Raw genomic sequence first — 18,357 nt, forward strand, 5'->3', positions numbered from 1 at the left:
AAAACCCTCCTTTGGTGCTTTGTTCTCTGGTCCTGTTTGGTGTCTGTTGTCCCAGACCCTCTGCAGATGGCTCTGCAAGATGCCTGCCTAGGTTTGGAAATTAGCGGCAGCTTTCCGTGTGCTGTCCAGAGTTATAGCCTCAAGGAGCACTGAGCCAGAATGGCAGTGCCTAGGGCAGGAGCCCTTCTTGCTCTCAGCTGAGCATGGGTTGGAAGGAAGAGCCATTTACCACCCCTTCTCCTTCCTTGGCAGTGGGTTTTCTCAGCTGCTCTTCTCAGCAGATAAGGTGAAGGTCGAAGAGACAGACCCTGCTTCACCAGGAGGGGTCCAGACCTTTGCTTTCCCTAAGGAAGCAGACAGGAGATAAAATATCGTCCGAAAATGACCTCTTTCTGGTCCAAAGTCACTAGGCTGGTGAGAAGCAAGGCCCAGCGTCACTAGATATTCCCTGAGACCCCAGGGATGGGAGCACAGCAAGGGTGAAAAGACAGTTAAAGGGGGGGGGGGAGCACTACCAGCTTTTTGGCTTTTTTGTAGCTCTGCAATTTCCCTTAAAACAACATTTTTCTGGAAGGAGTTAAAAATGAAACAAGCTTCAGAGGAATCCAGCCGCTGCTGTGGGACGAGGTCGAGTTCCCTCCGCACCCTGACTGCGGCTGAGCTGGGAGACCGCAGCCGCGCGCCGGTGGGGGGCAGGGACGAGCGTCAAGAGGAAAACGTGTGTGACTGAGGAGCGCGGGAAGGGTCCAGAGAGAACTTTGTGATCTGCTCCATGACCCTTCGCCTTGAAGATTAGTTCCAAACGGTTCATCGCCGCCCCCTCCTCCATTCTGCCACTGCCACCTCCGACCTCTGAGCTTCCCGCAGTTCCCTGAGGGTGGAAAAAGGGCAGCGACACGGGTCTCCTAATCACCCCTCCACGCCAGTGAGGAACCCCCCCCCCCTTTAGTCCAGCACACTCCTTCCTTCACTACCACGCTCTTTTGTCTGGCCCTCTCCCTCCAGGCTCTCGGCTGGGCGCAGTCCGCAGTCTCAGCACCCTAGAGAGCCTGAGCGCACAAGTTGGGGGCTGGTCCCTTCCCCCTCCACCTAGCAAAGGCAGCCTGCGGCGGGGGCACCCCGAGCCGAGGCCAATCGCCCCCTCCCCCAGCGTGTGCCATCTGCCGCCTGTCAGCTTCTCTCCATGGGCCTCGATCCCAGGCGCCGGCGGGGGTGGGGGAGCGGAGGTTCGGCCCCTCCTTCTTGGCGCCTTCCCAGGCGCCTCTCGGCCTCTGCCCTGGCCCTTGGCACCCCTTCTCTGTCTAACACTGGACATCCTTGGGCTGTGGGCGGCGGCTTTCCATCCCTGCGGGAAGCCGGGGATGGTGTGCACTCGGAGGCATGAGCTCCGGAGGAGGGGAGGGAGATGGCCAGGGATGGCAGCCCTAACCCCGAAGTAGGGGTGGCCCCCAGGGCCCAGGTCCTAGACAGAGGGATGTCTCTGGCCTGACTCTGTCCCCTCCAGGGAGCCTCGCCTCTGTCTCCCGCAGCCGGAACGTTGGCCTTGGCGACGCATAGCGCGGTCACCCGACTCATCCTCGGAGATGGCCCTAGGTGCGCGCACACCGGTTTGGTTGCCTCAGGCCTTTCTCTGCAGCCGCCGGCCCGCGCTCCCAAGCCGCAGGGTTGCGGGGGTGGCATCTACCTCGGCAATCAGCCCAGCACGAGCTTGGCGAAAAAGGCCCCGCAGGACCGCGAAGCTAGCCGAGGGGGGCGCGGGCCCGGCTGGCGCTCAGTCCCGGGAACGGCGGGGCGCAGGCACCCTGCTTGGGGCGGGCGCCGCTGCTGGGCTGGGCCGGGCTCTGCTCTCCGCGGGCAGCGGGTTTTTTTCCGTGAAAGGTTGCCCTGGGTAACTCGTCTCCGAGGGGACACAGCCCTCCCCTCTCCAAGTGGCAACTTATCGATCGGCGAGATTGATAACCCCCAGCGCCGTGCCGCTCACCCGCTTTGCTCTCCCTGCTGCGGGGCGCGCCGGCCTAAGGTGGCGCCACTTGCTGGGAGGGGGTGGTGTCGGGACCCCTCCCCGGCCGCTACTTGGCCTCTGCAGCTGGTGGGAGAAGCCCCAAAGGGCAGTTTAGGGGAACCGCCTCCAGATGACTGCTCCCAGGGCCTGTTGCGAGTTCCTAGCCACGACTGCAAGAGCTGCAAGAACGCGAGGCGCCCCCTTGTGGCTGGGGCAAAACTTCGTGGAATGCAGGAGCTGGTTTCTTTCCCTCTAGGCGGAGGGAAGGGGTGAAATAAACATACAAGGTGTGCCATGTATACGATGTTTGGTTAGTTTGCACCGGGCGCGAGAGCTATACAGATGGAGGTGTAGGTTAACTCAGTGGTGGAAAATTCTCTTTGGTGTGGGGTATGGGTGGTTTTGGAATACCGAACTAGCGAGAAAAGCCAGGTCCTGGGGTAATTCTTGTGCGTGGATCATAAGCCTCGGGGGCCGCAGTGCTGAGGCACCTCACCTCGGTTTGCTCCCCCATTTTCTCACTTTTTCAGTTTTTGATGCTAAAGGCATCCAGGCGAGCCTGTCAGCCCGCGAGGGCCTGTTATCTATTCTCTCCTCCCGCCCAGTGCCGTCAGAGCCCGAGCCTGGGCCCCGCTTGCCGGTGCGGTGCCCGCGCCCGCGCCGTGCTTGCCGCCACCGCCGCGGTCCGGGTTTTGCGGGCGGCCGGAGCTGTATTTCCAGCGCTGTCCATCGCTCGGTGCTGTTGGCCCTCTCTCCGTCTGATCCGAGCCGGAGCAGTGCGGGGCGCCCCACGGGATCAGAGCGCTCCCCCGCCGGGACTCCGCTCCTCACATCCTCCTGCTGGGACCCGGCTACATTTCCAGCCAAGCCTGGCTTTATTATGTGTCTCTGCAGTGCAGCCCCAGCAGCCGGATCGGGAGGAGGAGAGCCAGCGACCACAAAGAAGACAGGAGCGCGAGGGAGGCTGGCGGGCGGGCCGGCGCCGGCTGGAGCGCGGAGGAGCCGGGGCGCAGCCGCCGCCGCCGCTGCCCGGGAGGACGGGAGCCCGGCAGCCGCCGCCGCCTGCTCTTCCTCCTCCTCCTCCTCCGCCACCGCGGCCGCCGCCTCCCCCCTCTCCCAGCCCCTGGTCCATGGAGGCAGCTAGCGGGGCCCGCGACTTGGCACCGGCCTGGGGATCGGCTGCGCGTTGCGCGCTGAGCACCGCAGCCCGAGGGCAGGCAGCGGCGGCCCGGCGCACCGGCTGAGCAATGCCCGTGGCACGGGCGCCCTTGCCCGCCTCCGCCTGAGCGCCCCCGCGCGCCCCTTACTCCTCCGGGGAGTCGGCATCAGACCCAGCCGAGAGCCAGAGAAGGGGGCGTGAGCCGGGGACCCCCAGCCGCGGCTTACAAGCCACTGAAGGCCGTTTCGAGCCCCCCCTTCAAGTAGGCTGAGTTGAGGGACCCCCCCATCCATCATAATCTCCAAACCAGGCATTTGGGCATTTTTGAGCCATTAATATTTATTATTTTTTTTTTTGTGTGTGTGCGGCAGGGGATAATTTGAAGGCTTTTTATTTTGTTTCGGGGGGTACTAAGCTCCTGTGCTCCGGACCGCCTCCGGTCTCCTCGCCCCCTGAGACCCTCCCGGCTCCAGCCCGTTCCCCCTCCTCAGATGGGTTCATTGTGAGCTCCGCACCGGGCTGTGTGGCCGGACGCCTGCAAACTTTGCACAAAAATCCGGCAAGGGGCGGAGGAGAAGGAGGAGGAGGGTGAGGGTGGCGGTGGTGTGGGGGAGAGAGGGAGGGGGCCGCAGGGGCCGGGGGCCGGCGGGGGGTGGGGAGGAGGAGGAGGGGGGCGGCTTTTTTTTTTTTTTTTTTTTTTTTTGCATAACTCGGCTCGGCCGAGTGGCCTCCGGACTCCCCGCGCCGCTGGGACCGCCGCTGGGACCCGGAGCCCCCGGCTGCCGCATTGCAACAGGCAGGGCCCCGGAGCGCCCCCCGGGCCTCCCCCCGCCCCCAAGCGGTCTGGGCCGGCCAGGGCTGCCCCCCCAAGGGAGGCTGCCTGGGACCTGCGGTCCGCTCCTCACGGCCGCCGACCCGGCTGCAAAAAACAAAGTTTCCGAGAGGCAGGCGGAGGAGAAGGGGGAGAAGGGCTGCCCGGAGCGGCAGGGGGCGGCGCGGGGAGCCGGCCGCGGACGGCGACGGAGCGCCCGGAGCCCCGGACATGTCCAGGCGGAAGCAGGCGAAGCCGCGCTCGGTGAAAGGTGAGCAAGCGAGGCCCGGCGGAGGCGCGAGCAAGCGAGGAGGGAGGGAGAGAGCGAGGGAGGAGGGACCGGCGGGCGGGCGGGCGGCCGGGGACCGCGCGAGCGAGCGAGCGCCGAGAGGAGGAGGCGGAGGGAGGCGGAGGCGGAGGCGGAGGCGGAGGCCGCGGGCGGGAGGCGCCGGCGGCGGGGGCAGGACGCACACCCTGCCCGCCGATCAGCTCCCGGCCCGGCGCCCGCTCTTGCCCGGACCCTGGCCGGGGGGCTCTGCATAGGGGCCCTCGCGGCTCCTAGCGCGCCGGCCCCGGGCCCGCGTGGCCAATCAAGGGGTGCGGGCCGACTTGGCGGGGATTGTGAATCTCGGCGGCAGCATGGGGAAGGAAGAGGCGACGAGGACGGATGCCCTGGAGGCCAGCAATCCTTCGTTGGCCCCGGGCCTCGCTTGCATTCTCCGGTGTCCTTTTGGTCACTCGGGGACGCGGAGACAGCGAGCGAGCCGGGCGCCCCCTCCCCGCCCCAGGCCCAGGCCGAGCTCCCGGCCCGGGCCCCCGCACTTCCTGCCGGCTCCACCGAGGCCAGCTGGGCAGGGAGACTCGCCAGGAGTTCATTGTCTGTGCCGCGCCGGCGGGATGCTGGTCCCCAGGGGAGCGCAGCGGCTGCTGTGAGCGCCCCTTGGAGCAGGGCGTCCGGTACCACCCCGGGCAGCCGCGCCGCGGGCACTCTGGCTATCTTCTGTACCGAGTCCCCAGGGTGCGCACGTTTGTCAGGAGCTATAGATAGCCAAGTACACACATCCCCCTTGCTTTCTATTTCCACGGAGAGTCCGAGGTTTGAAGGGACCCCTGGAGAGCAGATGCCTCGGGGAGAGGCTGTTGCGAAGGCCTCCAGGTCCTTCCTGTCCCTTTTCCCCTCCCCGGCTAGCTTCTGCAGGCATGGCCTGCTGCTTTGTATCCATTCCAGACTCTGTCTGGGCGCATTGGGAGATAGATGATAGAGGAGCAGGATGTGAGCAACCATGGAGCCCGAAGTCCTGAGGCCCTTGTCCTGGTCCAGCTCCCCTGATGACCTCTGGCCACAGCCCAGCTTTGCTCTGAAAAGTTCATTTCCTGGAGGCCTGCGCGGGAAGGCGTTGGGGCCGGCTCCCTTCCTGCCAGTCTTGCTGAAGGTTGGAATAGCTGGTGCTGAATCTGCACCACGTGGGTTTTGAGACCCTTGGCTTCTCCTCCCTTCTAAAGCCCCAGGAGAGTCAGGGGCACCTGGTCCCACCGACACCCTCTCTGTAGTCTTAACTCTCAGCACTGGCTCCTTTCTTTCATTGAGAGAAGTTGCTGTAGCTGAGCACCCCATCCAGCTTCTCAATCTTGAACAGCCTGACTTGCTCCACAGAACTGGAGGTTCCAGAGAGTTCTGATTGTGGGACAAGGAGGCCAGAAGAAAAGACTCCCAGAAGATGACAGGGAAGAGGAGTCGGGGAAGAAGAGCTTTGCACTTTGAAATAATATTTGATATCTTTCCTTGGCTAACTGCTCAGTTCTTGGAGAGGAACTTAATGCAACCCAGAAGAAAAGTAGAATAGGAATTACTGGTGGGGAAAGCTGAGGCAGTTGAATTTGAGTCAGACCTATGTATAAAAGCAGATTGGTGTGTTCGTGCGTGTCTGTGTGTCTGTGTGTCTGTGTGTGCAGATGCAAAGCTTGCCCACCTATAACACGGTCTGTGTCTCCAAACCTCTTATTCTAGAAAGCAGCAAGCCACAGAAAGCAAAGGTAGGACAAATCACAGCAAACAGATGGGTGGGTGTTTCAGAACTGTCTGAACCGAATTCTAAAAACACTCCGTGGATCACAGCGGAAGACTAGAACTGAGCCTCAGCCTTTCATGAAATGAGCCTTGAAATGATTTTTAACGTGTGTCTGTCCCTAAATGTATGTGTTTATGTGTAGTAAACAATTCAAGCGGGGATGGGCAGAGACAGCAAAGTGGCAGGCAGACCAGCGGAGGTGTTTTGAGAAGTTCTGGAACATCAGCCACACATTGCTTTTCCATCCTTGGAGTCTGGGGACCCTTTCCTCCCCCCAACCCCCACCCCATCTCTCCAGGACTCGGTTCCAAAAGCTGCTCCAGCCCTTTTCTCTCAGTACTTTGCCTTTTATTACCTTTACTGAGGTGAATAAGGTGGAGATGGGACCACTTACCAACAGAGGAATTAAGAGAGAAGATAATTTGAATTGATAAGAATTACAATAGGTGAAAGATTTATTGCTTCTCAAGAACTGCCCCTTTCTCTCAAGCAATATTCCACAGGCAGTGCTTAAGTGTGGACTGTTCCACACCAAGGGTTTGAAACACAAGGTCTTCACCTTTAAAGATGCTTGAAGGTGCTTCTTAAGGACCAGCGGTTGCCTTTTACGTTGTATTTTATCCTACTTCAACTCTACCGCTGTGTGTCAGAGCTGATGTAGAGGCATTGTGGACTTCCCCCAGCCTGGTGTATTCTGCTGTGAAAGTCGCTTGACCGTAATTTGTAATTGATCTCGGAAATATGAAAGCCCATAGCAGGAAGGAGAGACAGAAATGTAACAATTTTGAATGAATGCTCAGAAAGTGTGATTTGAAAGCTTTGAAAATCAAACAGGCCTCAGGGGTCACTTCCCACTCTGGACACAACCTCCCTCTGGAGTGGGGTCACTTGTCCCTCCAGGATGTTTGTCCTTCTTTGGAAAGCTCAGCTCTAGAGGGAGGATGCCCAGCCAATGGGAAGGGGGGTGCCAAGGCAGGAGGGCAGAGAGTGAGCAGCCTGTTTTTCAAAAGCCTTGTGATTTTGTTAAAAAAAAAAAAAAAATACAAAACCTCCAAACCACCCAACAAATCCATAAATGTTACAAAAGTCACATTTCCTGACCGATTTTCCTTTTTTTTTTGTATGCCTGTCCTGGTGGTGTGGCAGTTGCAACAATTTGTTTCCTTTGATGATTTTGGCCTCATTCCCTAGGCTGTTGTCGTCTCATTCACTGATGTTATTTTGGCCGATGATACCAGGTAGTTTGGTAACGATGCCAGCAGGTCTCCCTGTCACTCAACATTAAGGAGAACTGTCCGGCTCCCTTAGGCTCCACGCAACCACCCCCTCATTCCTTTAGAAAATGAATATGTTTTCCTCAGCCTCAGTTAAAAACTTTTTAAATAATTTGTACTATTGTTGATTTTCTTCATTTTAGCAACTATCTGTTAATTACAGTTCTTAATATTAATTAGCACTTAGGTGTGTCCATGCCCCACCTCCCGTCCAAAATGACCACTAGTGGCTTCTGTCCTTCTCTCTCTTTGTCTTCTCTTGCCAGCCTGAGCTCCTCAGAAGTCCATCTTATAAATTTTGTGGTCTAGGGACTTGGGAACAGTGTAGTTCACCATTGTGCCTGTTTCCATGGAAATAATTGAGATGTAATAAATAGAGGCGTTCTGAGGTTACAGGTTTCTTGATTCAGCAGAGACCACACACAAGTGTAAATGGTTGAGATTTGTTTGGCTAAATGTACATGATCTTGCAGGAAGGGCAAGACAAATCCTTTGTAGATTCCTTCGCTTTCTCTGGGTTCAGGTTGATGACATTTAATCCTAATATTTAATTCCTTCCACACCAATTAAGTTACTGATTCCTGGCTTTGAAAGGGCCTGTTTCATTCTAGAAAATATCCTTTATATCTAGTAATTGCTGTTTAGGTTCTTACACCTGTTTCCTTGCAAAAAACTTAATAAGCAATAAAATAAGATAACTATGTGCCTCTGGCAGGAGAATCTTGCTAAATGTTTAACTGTGAGGTGTCTAGTGTGTGTTCGCCAGGAAAGGTGCAAAATGCCGGTGACTTTGCAGTCATACAGCAATTCAGTAGAACCAGCCAGCCCTGGCAGTGCTGTGGCATGTTAGGAGAGGAGGAGGGGGACCACATGAGGAGGAAACTGGAGCACAGCATCTTAAGAGCGTAGCTTTTCTAGCTGGAGACAGAAAGGCTGGAGATCTGGTTCAGTGTAATAGAAAGTTGCAACAATTGCTATATCAGTAGCCAGCTCTTAAGCTGGTGGCTGTGGAATTCTTCCCCTGATGTTGGATTTAATAGTCTGGCAATTAGATGCATTGATTTCTCTTAACTGTTCATTTGGATGTGTAAACGAAAGGAGCCCACCACTGAGGCTGCGGTGCAGGCTTGCTGCCGGGCTCTAGGAAGGTTGCTTGAGGTGGTAGTGGGAGAAGGAATCCTCAAGGCAGCCTTCGGATGACTTTTCCTTTTAGAATTTGTCATCTTGTAACAAAATGAAGAGCACCTGTTGTTTCAATACTGGACAGATAGAACAAAGGTGTCCACTTTTGTCTGAAAAGTGAAAACACCCTTTTCTGCCAGAGATGCTTCCGACATAATATCTCAGTCTCTGTTATCAGACTCAAGTGCACACTTTTGCTACGTTGTCTATTAGGTGTCAGAGGGGCCAGTCACATTCCAGTTTAGAGGTCCCTCTTCTATCACAATTGTCCATACCCTGTGTAGGTGGGCACCCTTTAGGGCACCCCTTGGCGGGCGGGTGGCTGGGTGGGTTAGTTTGGGAAGGATGTAGATGACATGCTCTCATGAGCGTTAGCCCTGCTCACTTGGCTGCTTTTGGATCTGCTGTTTTCTATGTCATCAACTGCGGTTACCCAGGCATTCAAACTGTCTTGAAGTCATGGAATCGAAGGTGGTTAGGCTTCCTTGCGTCTTGATCTTTTTGTCAAGGTCAGTGAATAGGTTTAGGAACCCACTTTGTATAGATCCTGCATAAAACAAGCCTGGCCCTTGGTACACGACTTACTGCTCTCATGCCTTGAAAACAGTTGTGGTTAGGATTCCTTCAGATGTGTGGGTCTAGTGTACTTGTTGTAGAGAGTACCGTGGAGACTTACTTGGGTACCCCATTGCTATGAGTAGCTGGGAAAATCCCCATATGTGTTTGCTGGCAAATTTGACAATTTCCGCAAATGCCTATCAGCTTACAAGGGTACTATATGTGTAGAATCCTTCCGGGGTAGCTTTGCACCCCAAATGGCCTGACAAAGCACGCGCTGGTTATATCTTGATTGAAGTTTTGGGCACTGGCTATTGGCTTTGTAAGCCTGCTGTGGGCTCCAGGAAGGGTGAAGGGAGTCGGGGAGATGAGGACGGAAACTTCTGATTCCTAGCTTACCTGCCAGGGTCTGGGGCAGCCAACGATTGGGGTTGTACACTCAGGAAATAAAAATACTTTACCTCTTTCAAGGATGCCAATTAGCTGATTGCTCCTCATGGCTGTCTTTAAGGAGGATGGTGTTTTACCTATCTTCTTGTACAAAGGTTTGATTTTTAATGTCTTGTGAAAAGGATTCTCTTTGTCTTGATTGATGTCAGGAATAAAAGCATGATGGTAATATCCCTCTGAAAGCTATTGTATTGTCAGCCCTGGCTGGCAGCGGGAGGGCCTCCCAGCGTTATAGATTAGCGCTGTGAAAACACTGACATTTTCTTTGTTACACTGCTGTTGTTCTACTTGCAAAGTCAATTACACAATGTCAGCTCAGTTACCGAGTTGACTTTGGAAGTCGCAACGTTTCCCCTTCTCTTCCGAAAGATAGAATTTTCCTTTGTTGCTGTTGCTCTGTTTTCTTTCTTTTTTAACCTGCCTTCCTTCCTGGTTACCTCCCCTCACTCGCGTCCACGCCTCCCAACCTCAGAATCTCCTCACGGTAGCTCGATTCACACTCTGGTTTCATTGGTGACAAGTCACAGTGAAAGACCGCCACACGGCTATTTTGGAATTCTCATTCATATTTCCGTGGCTTCTTATTGATACAGTTAACGATAGCAGCCAAGATACATAAAAAGCCTGACAAATGAGATTAAAGTGTTGATAATCTCTTATCAAGTGGAATATTTTCTGGATTGGGGGGGTCATTGAAGTTGGCAAATTCAGTTTTCTTCCCTTTTTCCTTTGAGACTTTCTTTTCTTTTGCCATGGGACCCTGGCAAAAAGTGTTAATTACTTTTTTTTTTTTTTAGACAGGGTCTCTCTACATAGCTCTGGCTGTCCTGAAATTCACTATGTAGACCAGGCTGGTCTCAAATTTACAGAGATTTGCCTGCCTTTGCCTCCTGAGTGCTGGGATTAAAGGCGTGTGCCACCACACCTAACGTCAATTACATTTTTTCTCAAGCTAGGATCTTGCTGTGTAGCCCAGGCTGGCCTCCTTCTGCTTTCTTTAGCCTTCTCAGTACTGAGACGGTAGGTTTGTGCCCCCACTCTAGCTGACAAGCACTTTTTTTATTGCTCGTCAGTATCTGTAAGCGTTTGGATGTTGGGGGTTAGGACCCAAAGAGTTTGGGTAATACCGTGCGTGTCAGGGTAGAGGGATCTCAGTAGGAGAATCATGCACTTTTCTCCAGTCCCACTGCAGAGGGCTTATCACATTCTGAGGTGGTCTCACGAGGTGGTTCCAGGCTGTTCTGGACACAGGAGGACTTGGCCTCAAAATCTTCTTTCTGAGGAGGAAAGCCTTGGTGTGGCTTTCCAGGGCATTCTCCCACTTCACTGTCCCTGTCTTTTCCCTGGTTCCTTAATCTGGTCATGGGCGAGGCAGGCACCTGCCTGTGGAAGCACCGTGTCTCACTGTTCCTTGACAGAGCACCACCAGTGAGAAGCTGCCACTGTCCTGGACTCCAGATGACAGGGATCCATCAGGAGAGTCTGTCCTAGGACAGTAATTGTGGCCCCTGAAATTGTTACTGTGAACCACCAGACGAGAGCCAGTATTCACCAGCAATTTGTCAGGACTAATTTTGTTTTTCTCCAATAATTGAAAATTAATGTCTTGAAGTGAAAGCAGATGTTCATGTCATCTTCTGAATTGGGATATAAAATGGGGCTCTGCGGATGTGCTCACTAATTTAACAGCCACTTTTCTCTCCTAGATAATGGGGGTGCTGGGGCTGATATCACTTAAGGGCCAGGGACTGCCTGAGAGAGAGGAGGAATGTGTGAAGCACTCCCATGTTCCTCGAGGGTTCATTTTGGAGGGAGAACACATAAGTGAAAGGCTTTCCTTGGGCCGTGGGGCTTCTAGAGTTTATTGTTTTGGAAGTTCCTTCCTGCAAGACAGTTTGAGGCATTGTGTGGGGACAGTAAGAGAAGCCGTGGCCCAGGGAAGAGTTTGACTTCCTGCAGACGTGTGGTCCTACCTTTGTGTGAGCAAAATAAGACTGCAAATTAGAGGCCCACACCTTCCCTTCCAGGAGGCAGAGGCAGGAGGATCTCTTTGAGTTCTAGGCCAACCTGGCTAAGACAGCAAGTTCAAGGAAGCTGGGAATACGCAGTGAAACCCTATAGTATAGAAGGTGACCCTGTGCTGGGTGGGGCAGAAGCTGCTGAGTGGTCTGGTGGTCATCGTCAGTGTTATAGCGTTAGTCCTGTCCTCAGGGACACATTTCTGGGGATGGATCCTGGTTGGGCCTGACTAGACCAGGACCCGATGTAAGCCAGATCCCAGCCACCTGCCAGGACCCATACAGTCCTTGCCTGTCACCCAGCCTGCTCTCCAGGCTGGCTCACCTGAGAGGAGAAGGGAGGATCAGCTCTGTGGAATGGCTGCTTTGAATCTTAGAGAGTCCCAGTGTGGGCATATGTATGGGTGTTGGCACAGAGCATCTGCTATTCTCCGGTGTGTGTGTGTGTGTGTGTGTGTGTGTGTGTGTGTGTGTGTGTGTGTGTGTGTGTGTGTGTTTTCTACCTCTGCCTTTCCTGTAATTGAGATTTGCCCTCTCATTACCTGGACAGGGTTATTTTGTACAGTATTGTCAATCCTGTCCTGCTCTGAGGGTTAATAATTTTGTTGATCTTAATTAAATAAAACACACTGCTCCTCTGACTCCTGTTGTACGCAGTTTTACTTGCTTGAAGGCAGAGTGGTTACCATCTGGATTTGGTGAAGGGATGGGACATGGCTGGACAAGGCAGCCAGGTGGGGTGGTTGCCACAGCTTAGACCCTTGGCCCAGGTGCTGTGGGGCCTTGCAGCTACCAGGATATTTCTGGTTCCTGAGCAGGAGACAGAACTTTGTCCCTAACCCCCAGGGGCTACAGGTTGGAACTTAGGGAGAGGAGAGGCAATCACCAGCTCCAGGGGCTCTCCAGGGAGAAGGTGCAGGAGAAGAGTGGGGTCCCAGAGGAGAGAGATGGAAAGAGGGGTAGGCTGTAGTCACCTGGGTGGAGGCTGCGGAGTTCTGTGTCTCTGAGGACCTGTGAGCAGTGCCCAAGTTAACCTCCACAGATCCCTTGTCCATCATGGAGGAATCAGCCGCCTGCACAACTGGGAAGTTTCAGGCCTTTGCTCTTTTACCATTGGGTCCCTCAGTCCTGAAAGTCACTGGATGAAGGGCAACCTTGGATTGAAACTCATCTTTCCATGTTCCTGGCATCCTTAGTCTCATCCAGCCTGGACTGGCACATTTTTCACTCCCCGGGAGACCACGCCCCCTGCACATCTGTACACTGAATTTTAACTGTAGAGCTGTCTGGCTCCCTAACTTAGCTGTGATAGTCTTGGTTCTGCTTCCTAGCATTGCAGTCCTTAGTACTCAGAGCCAGCCCTTTTGAGAGGTGGCAGCCTCCACCTGGCCTTATTCAGGTGACAGTGTTTACTGAGATGTGGACACATGGTTGGGCATCTGGGACTCCATAGTCATTTATATATGATCTTTATTTACCTGGTTGCCTGGGTTGTGGGTCTGAAAACCTATGATTGAGCAAATATGTTGGCTGTTGAAGGAATACATATGAACGGGTAAACAGTGAATGAGTAGTAAATAAGTGTGTGGGAAATATGTAAATGAATCAATCAGTGGGGGAGTGTGAATAAGTGTGTGGGAAATGTGTAAATGAATTAATCAGTGGGGGAGTGAACAAGTGAGGGGGTGGACTGGCTGGGGCACACATTGTCTTAAGGCCAGAGCAAGACTTCTTGGCATCCATATCTGAGGCAGGGTCCTCCTTCCCCCTTCCCTCGAGACCTCTGCTTCTGCTGAGGGAGGGCTGTGAGCCTTCTGCCTGTTGAAGCTGGGAGTGGCCGGTGCCATTTTCTCCCTGTTCTTGCTTCTCTGTAGCCACCATTTCTTGTTCCGCGCACTTTAGAAACGATAGCTTAGTATGAGATTTTCATAATAATTTTAAGCAAAGTGGAGTGCTTGCCTCATGCTGCCCACACTGAACTGCCGCAGAGCTACAGGGTCGAGACTGGAAATGCCTGGTTGCTTTGGAGCTAGCCAGGACTCTACAGTTTCGTACTATTAGGGGTCTCCAGCACCCTCCTTGTCTCCAGGGTTTGCCCCAGGAGCAGTGGTTGGAGTGAGGAGTGGGGGCTGAAACTAAGAAGTGGGAAGGAGAGCATGAACAGTAATGGTGTCCTGTTGGTCACCTAGGATAGAAAAGGAAGACCCCTTTTTCTGAAAGTCAACCTGGTTTCTACCGTGGGGGTGAGGGAGGTTACAAAGCGTGCTCTGAGGCCTTGGGCAAGACAGTTTTTAGACTGTGTCTCTTTCCCGACTAGAAGGGGATGGAACTAGTTGGGTTGTTATTGTATGCTATGTGGTGGAACTGAAACCAGAGCCTTGTACCCAGGGCCCTGCACATGCTAGGCTATACACTCTGAGCTACACCCTCAGCTCTTTGGTGTGTGTGTGTGTGTGTGTGTGTGTGTGTGTGTGTGTGTGTGTGTGATGGTTTTGCTGTGTAGCCAACTGGCCTTGAATTTGAGATCTTCCTGCTTCAGCTTCCAGAGTGCTGGGGTTGTAGATGGGTGTTACTGCATACAGCCTAGGTATAGTTTTTAACTCAAAAGCATAAAAAGGGGTAAACATAGGAGAGTTTTGGCTTTATAACGAGGAATATAATAACAGGAAGATAGAGTTAGGTCTTTTTTTCAAGTTACCTTTTGATGTGATGGGTTGGTAATGATGACTCCAAAGGGCCTGTTCCAGGGAATCTGCAGTGGGCAGCTGGTCTTGGCCTGCTCTTCTGCCAGTTTGGAGGTTGAGGGGTATAAGAGACAAGAGAAGATGGCGCGTAGGGCTTGGCAGTGGTGTGGGTGTCTTGAGCTGTATGAGAATCTTCGAGTTTGTGGAGACACTTGTGCCAGCCATGTGGGCACCCTTGGCCCCAGGGGCTCGGCCAAGTGTCACTGAAGCTGGTTCTCTGGGTGCCCTTTTCATCCAGGGATGATGAGGGTAGAGAATGACCAGGCCATACACGGGTCCATCCAGAGCCACAAAGAAGACATGTGAGGTCAGCTGTGTACAATCCCATCCCATTTGTTCCTTCATATGAATCTTGTAGCAGCTCCCTGACTGATTTCTGTTCTGGAGACGTGTAAACTGTGGCATTGAAATACCCTGTCCAAGGTCATTCAGAAGAACTAGGATTGGAGGACAAATCTTAGCCAGCTCCAGTCAGAGCCGGTGGTCACTAGCTTTATAATTATCCTGGCAGCCCTGGAAAGCAGCAGAAAAATCTGCCTTCTCTAGGGCTGCAGAAGCCCCTGGCTCTGTAGGAACGGGAGTCAGCTCTACTTCCTCTCTTCTGCAGAATGCTGCCCTTTGGGGCTGGCTGTGCTCACATCTTTAAAACCAAGTAAAAGATCTCCGAGCCTCAAGATGTCTTCATTCTCTTTCTTTCCTGGGGACAGTGGTTGTCATCATCTCACCCAGACTTTTTCAAGGGTGCCTGTATCCAGGACATCTGGAACATCTGCAAATGCACACAGATAGTATCTTATGCTACCTGACCATGCCACCCCTCACTTGTTATTTTCACATGGCAGTGGGTTTCTAGCCTTTGTTGTATAATTAGTTTTTTTTCCTTAGGTACTTGAAGTAGTAGTGATATTACCTGGAACCAGAAAATTTGAAGATAAGGTCCCAGGTTGGTTATTTTTATTTTTATTTTTTTAAAGCTTCCTGTAAATTGAATGCACAGCCAGGGCTGAAGACTGTTAGCATGGAAGTGACTACCATGTTCGTGTTGTGGGTCTCCACATCAACAGCCAGAAGGCACTGGAGTTTACGCACAGTCCGCTGCTGGGGGCTGTGTAATTGTCTCCAGTGTTTTGCTGTCACATTGATGCAGGGAGCATCCGCACTTACAGATTTTTGTGTTCTTGTTTGAGCATTTCTTGTTGGGTTGAGGAGTATTCACTTGAAAAATGGGGTAGCTCTTTCCAAATTGACTTGCAAACGTCATACCGACTAGCCCACCGTTAACTGGTGCATGAAGGCGGGTTTCCCCTCCTCCTTGCCCAAACGGGGTTTCTTTCCTCTCTTTGTTTTTGTTTTCTTTTTGCCAAGCAGACTGCCAAGAAATCCCACGTTGTTTTCCTTTGCACTTGCTTTATTAGTGGAGTTTCTCATGTTTATGGGCACTGCTTAGGAGTGGGGGCATTGCCTTCCCCCCTGCATCCTTTAGTCCCCTGTCCCCATCCCTTTTTTCTTTCTTCTGTTGTGTTCACTCTTCCTACATCCTGAACATCTTACCTAGGTGAGACTCAGCCTGGTTCAGAGGAGGATTCAGAGGGGACCGAGTGGAAGGCATGCTGGGAAAGGTCTGGAACCCTGAAAGCTGGATTAGACACAGGGCAGCCAAGGGAGAGAGAGGCACAGGCCTTGGGCTTCGATGGGCTAGACAGAGGGAATTCCTTTGATAGGGGAAGGGGCAGACTCCAGCATTTTATTTGTGCCTCGAGAACGGGATCACACCACCAGGAGTAGCTAACATCTAAAGAATGCCGTATGCAGACACAAGGTGTGCCTGTCATAGACAGGGTCTGGATGTTCTTGAATCTGGGCTTTGGTTTCGCTGTGTAGCCCTTGCTGTCTTGAGTAGACCAGGCTGGCCCCAAACCCCGAGATCCACCTGCCTCTGACTCCCGAGTGCTGGGATCAAAGGCGTGCACTACCACCGCCCGGCAATAGTGATTCTTAACAACAAACCTTAGTCATGACTCCTCAGCTGAGTACCCTTCTCATGAGGATGGTCAGAAGTGCTCCGAGAGCTGCAAGTCAGGTGTCCAAGGTTGTGCAGTGACTTTGTGACAGAATTGTGCCCGGGAGAAAAGCAAGGCATCCTGGGAACTTGCTGCTGCGTTGACCATGGCTTGTCTTCTCCATATTCCCTGCAGATTCTGCCCTCTCGATCACTGGCCAGGCACAGGAAATGTTTGTTGGGAGGACGGAACATTGCCATAGAGTCTGTACATCCCTGTGCACACCGTTCTGTGTTCCTGTGGGTGTGTGGACTTGCATGCAAATGCCTGTGTTTCTCAGCGTGTTTCCCAAGTGTGCCTCTCTATCTTTGTACACGTGTGTGGGAGTCAAGGTGTGCGCATGTGCACGCCTGCGCAATGTGTGAGTGAGCCTCGGGTGCCAGCAGCCAGGGGGAGAGTCACTGGTCACTGCAGTGGTGGGCTTTGTGTGTGGCTTCTCTGTATCCATCATTCAGATGTTCTGGAGCACTTCCTGTGTGCCCAGTGCTGTGCTTGGCTGGGTCCTATTGTAAGCACAAAGAAGCAGGTCCTTTCCAACTGTTTAGGAAATGGTGGTTATGAGTGGTATAATGTCTCCTGTGGCCAGACACACTTGGCAACACTGGATTAAGCAGAATTGTGACTTTCTCAAACCTTTAGAGCTTTCCTGGTCCTTTGAAATGCTCGTGTGAGAGTCCCTCAGAGAGCCTAATGGTTTGTGATGTCCACTAGACTGCTTGTTGCTGGATCTTCTCATCTCAGCTTGAGTTTCAAGGCTTTTAGGATCCACACTATTGCTGGCTGTTTGCTCGCGCATTCATGCATCCCATGTGTTTCCTGAGCATGTACTCGGTGCCAGCACTGCTGTGGATGCCGAGGCTCCAGCAACAGGTGCACATGTAAGTTCACTATAGCTGGGGGAGAGGCTTCGGCAAGTGCACACTTCCTGTTCAGAAGGGAAGGGTTGGGAGAAGCTGTCTGGACAGGACCATCCTGGAGGGGACATGTGTCCAGACGACAGGGGTTTCTGATGGGAGGGGGCCTGGGAAATATTACTCCCACAGGGCTGGGAGAGACTGGGGGAGGTGGCTGGGTGTTCCTAAGCTCCCTCCCTGCTCATTGCTACCAACCCCATTAGCTCAGTCCATTTTGGCTTTTCTGTTGCAATCCAGGCCCCAGAGAGACTCCCTGGGTGATGGGTCAGCTCAGCTAGGGCTGTCACCGGCTTGGGCTTAGAATTCTGAGTCTTATTCTTGCCCCAGGAACCAAAATGTCATGTCCTCCATTCCATCACAGACACACAGGCCTCTCTCAGTATAACAGCCATGGCAGGACTCAGGCCATGACCCAACCCTGTGAGAACCATCCAGCAGAGTACCTCCTCTGTCTGGTCATTGCATTGTCCCCAGCACCTGGCAGTGGACTCATTCCAGACTTATTTGACAGATGGGGAAATGAGGCCAGGAGGCTCCTCAGTCTCCTCAGAGGCCTGGCCCAGAATCCGGCCCTTCTCCAAGCCAGGCTGTGACCCGAGGATAGTGGTGTTGATGGTGGAAAGCGCCTTGGGTCGGGGATACCAGAGACCTACAGGACAAGAGGCGGGAGTTGGGCCCACTGCAGCCTGTCTGTGGGCTTGCCTCAGAGATCTGGGTCCAGGGACATCAGAGAGGGATGGAAAGACAATGATGCAGTGGTTGAAAGAGAAGAAGTCATGGATAGATAGGGCAAGAAATGGGGGTGGGGAGGTAGTTGGGGGAAAGGAGGGGTGGTGGTAGTGAGGTAGGGGGATGGGGTAAGTGTAGGTGAAGCAGGGCCGCCGCTCCGGGGCCCTTTCTGCTTCACGACCTGGGGAAGCCTGGTGGCCTTGGGAACGTGGCCCTTTTGGGGTCCCCACCCTCCTGCCCGTGGAGGCGGCCCTGGGACTCCTTTGAGGCGCCGTCTGGGAACGAGCCGGCTGCCCCCCGCGCTGAGGGCTCCATGGCTGCGGCGCAGTAACTCAGAGTCTGGGCTTGGCACAAAGCGGCCGCGGCGGGGGACTGGCTGGGAAGGCG

At 53.6% G+C, this 18,357-nt stretch overlaps 1 protein-coding gene across 1 annotated transcript in view; it reads left to right on the plus strand.

The window, feature by feature from the left end:
* Positions 1-3,889: 3,889 nt before the first annotated feature.
* Positions 3,890-18,357, plus strand: part of Znf423 (zinc finger protein 423) — a 302,753-nt gene continuing 288,285 nt past the window's right edge. The window contains exon 1 of the mRNA XM_042277351.2: positions 3,890-4,243. Coding sequence (XP_042133285.2) covers positions 4,204-4,243 — 40 coding nt within the window. The 5' untranslated portion in view covers positions 3,890-4,203. The remainder of the gene's footprint in view (positions 4,244-18,357) is intronic.

The sequence above is a fragment of the Peromyscus maniculatus genome, chromosome 5 (genome assembly GCF_049852395.1).
Source record: "Peromyscus maniculatus bairdii isolate BWxNUB_F1_BW_parent chromosome 5, HU_Pman_BW_mat_3.1, whole genome shotgun sequence".
Lineage (NCBI taxonomy): Eukaryota > Metazoa > Chordata > Mammalia > Rodentia > Cricetidae > Peromyscus > Peromyscus maniculatus.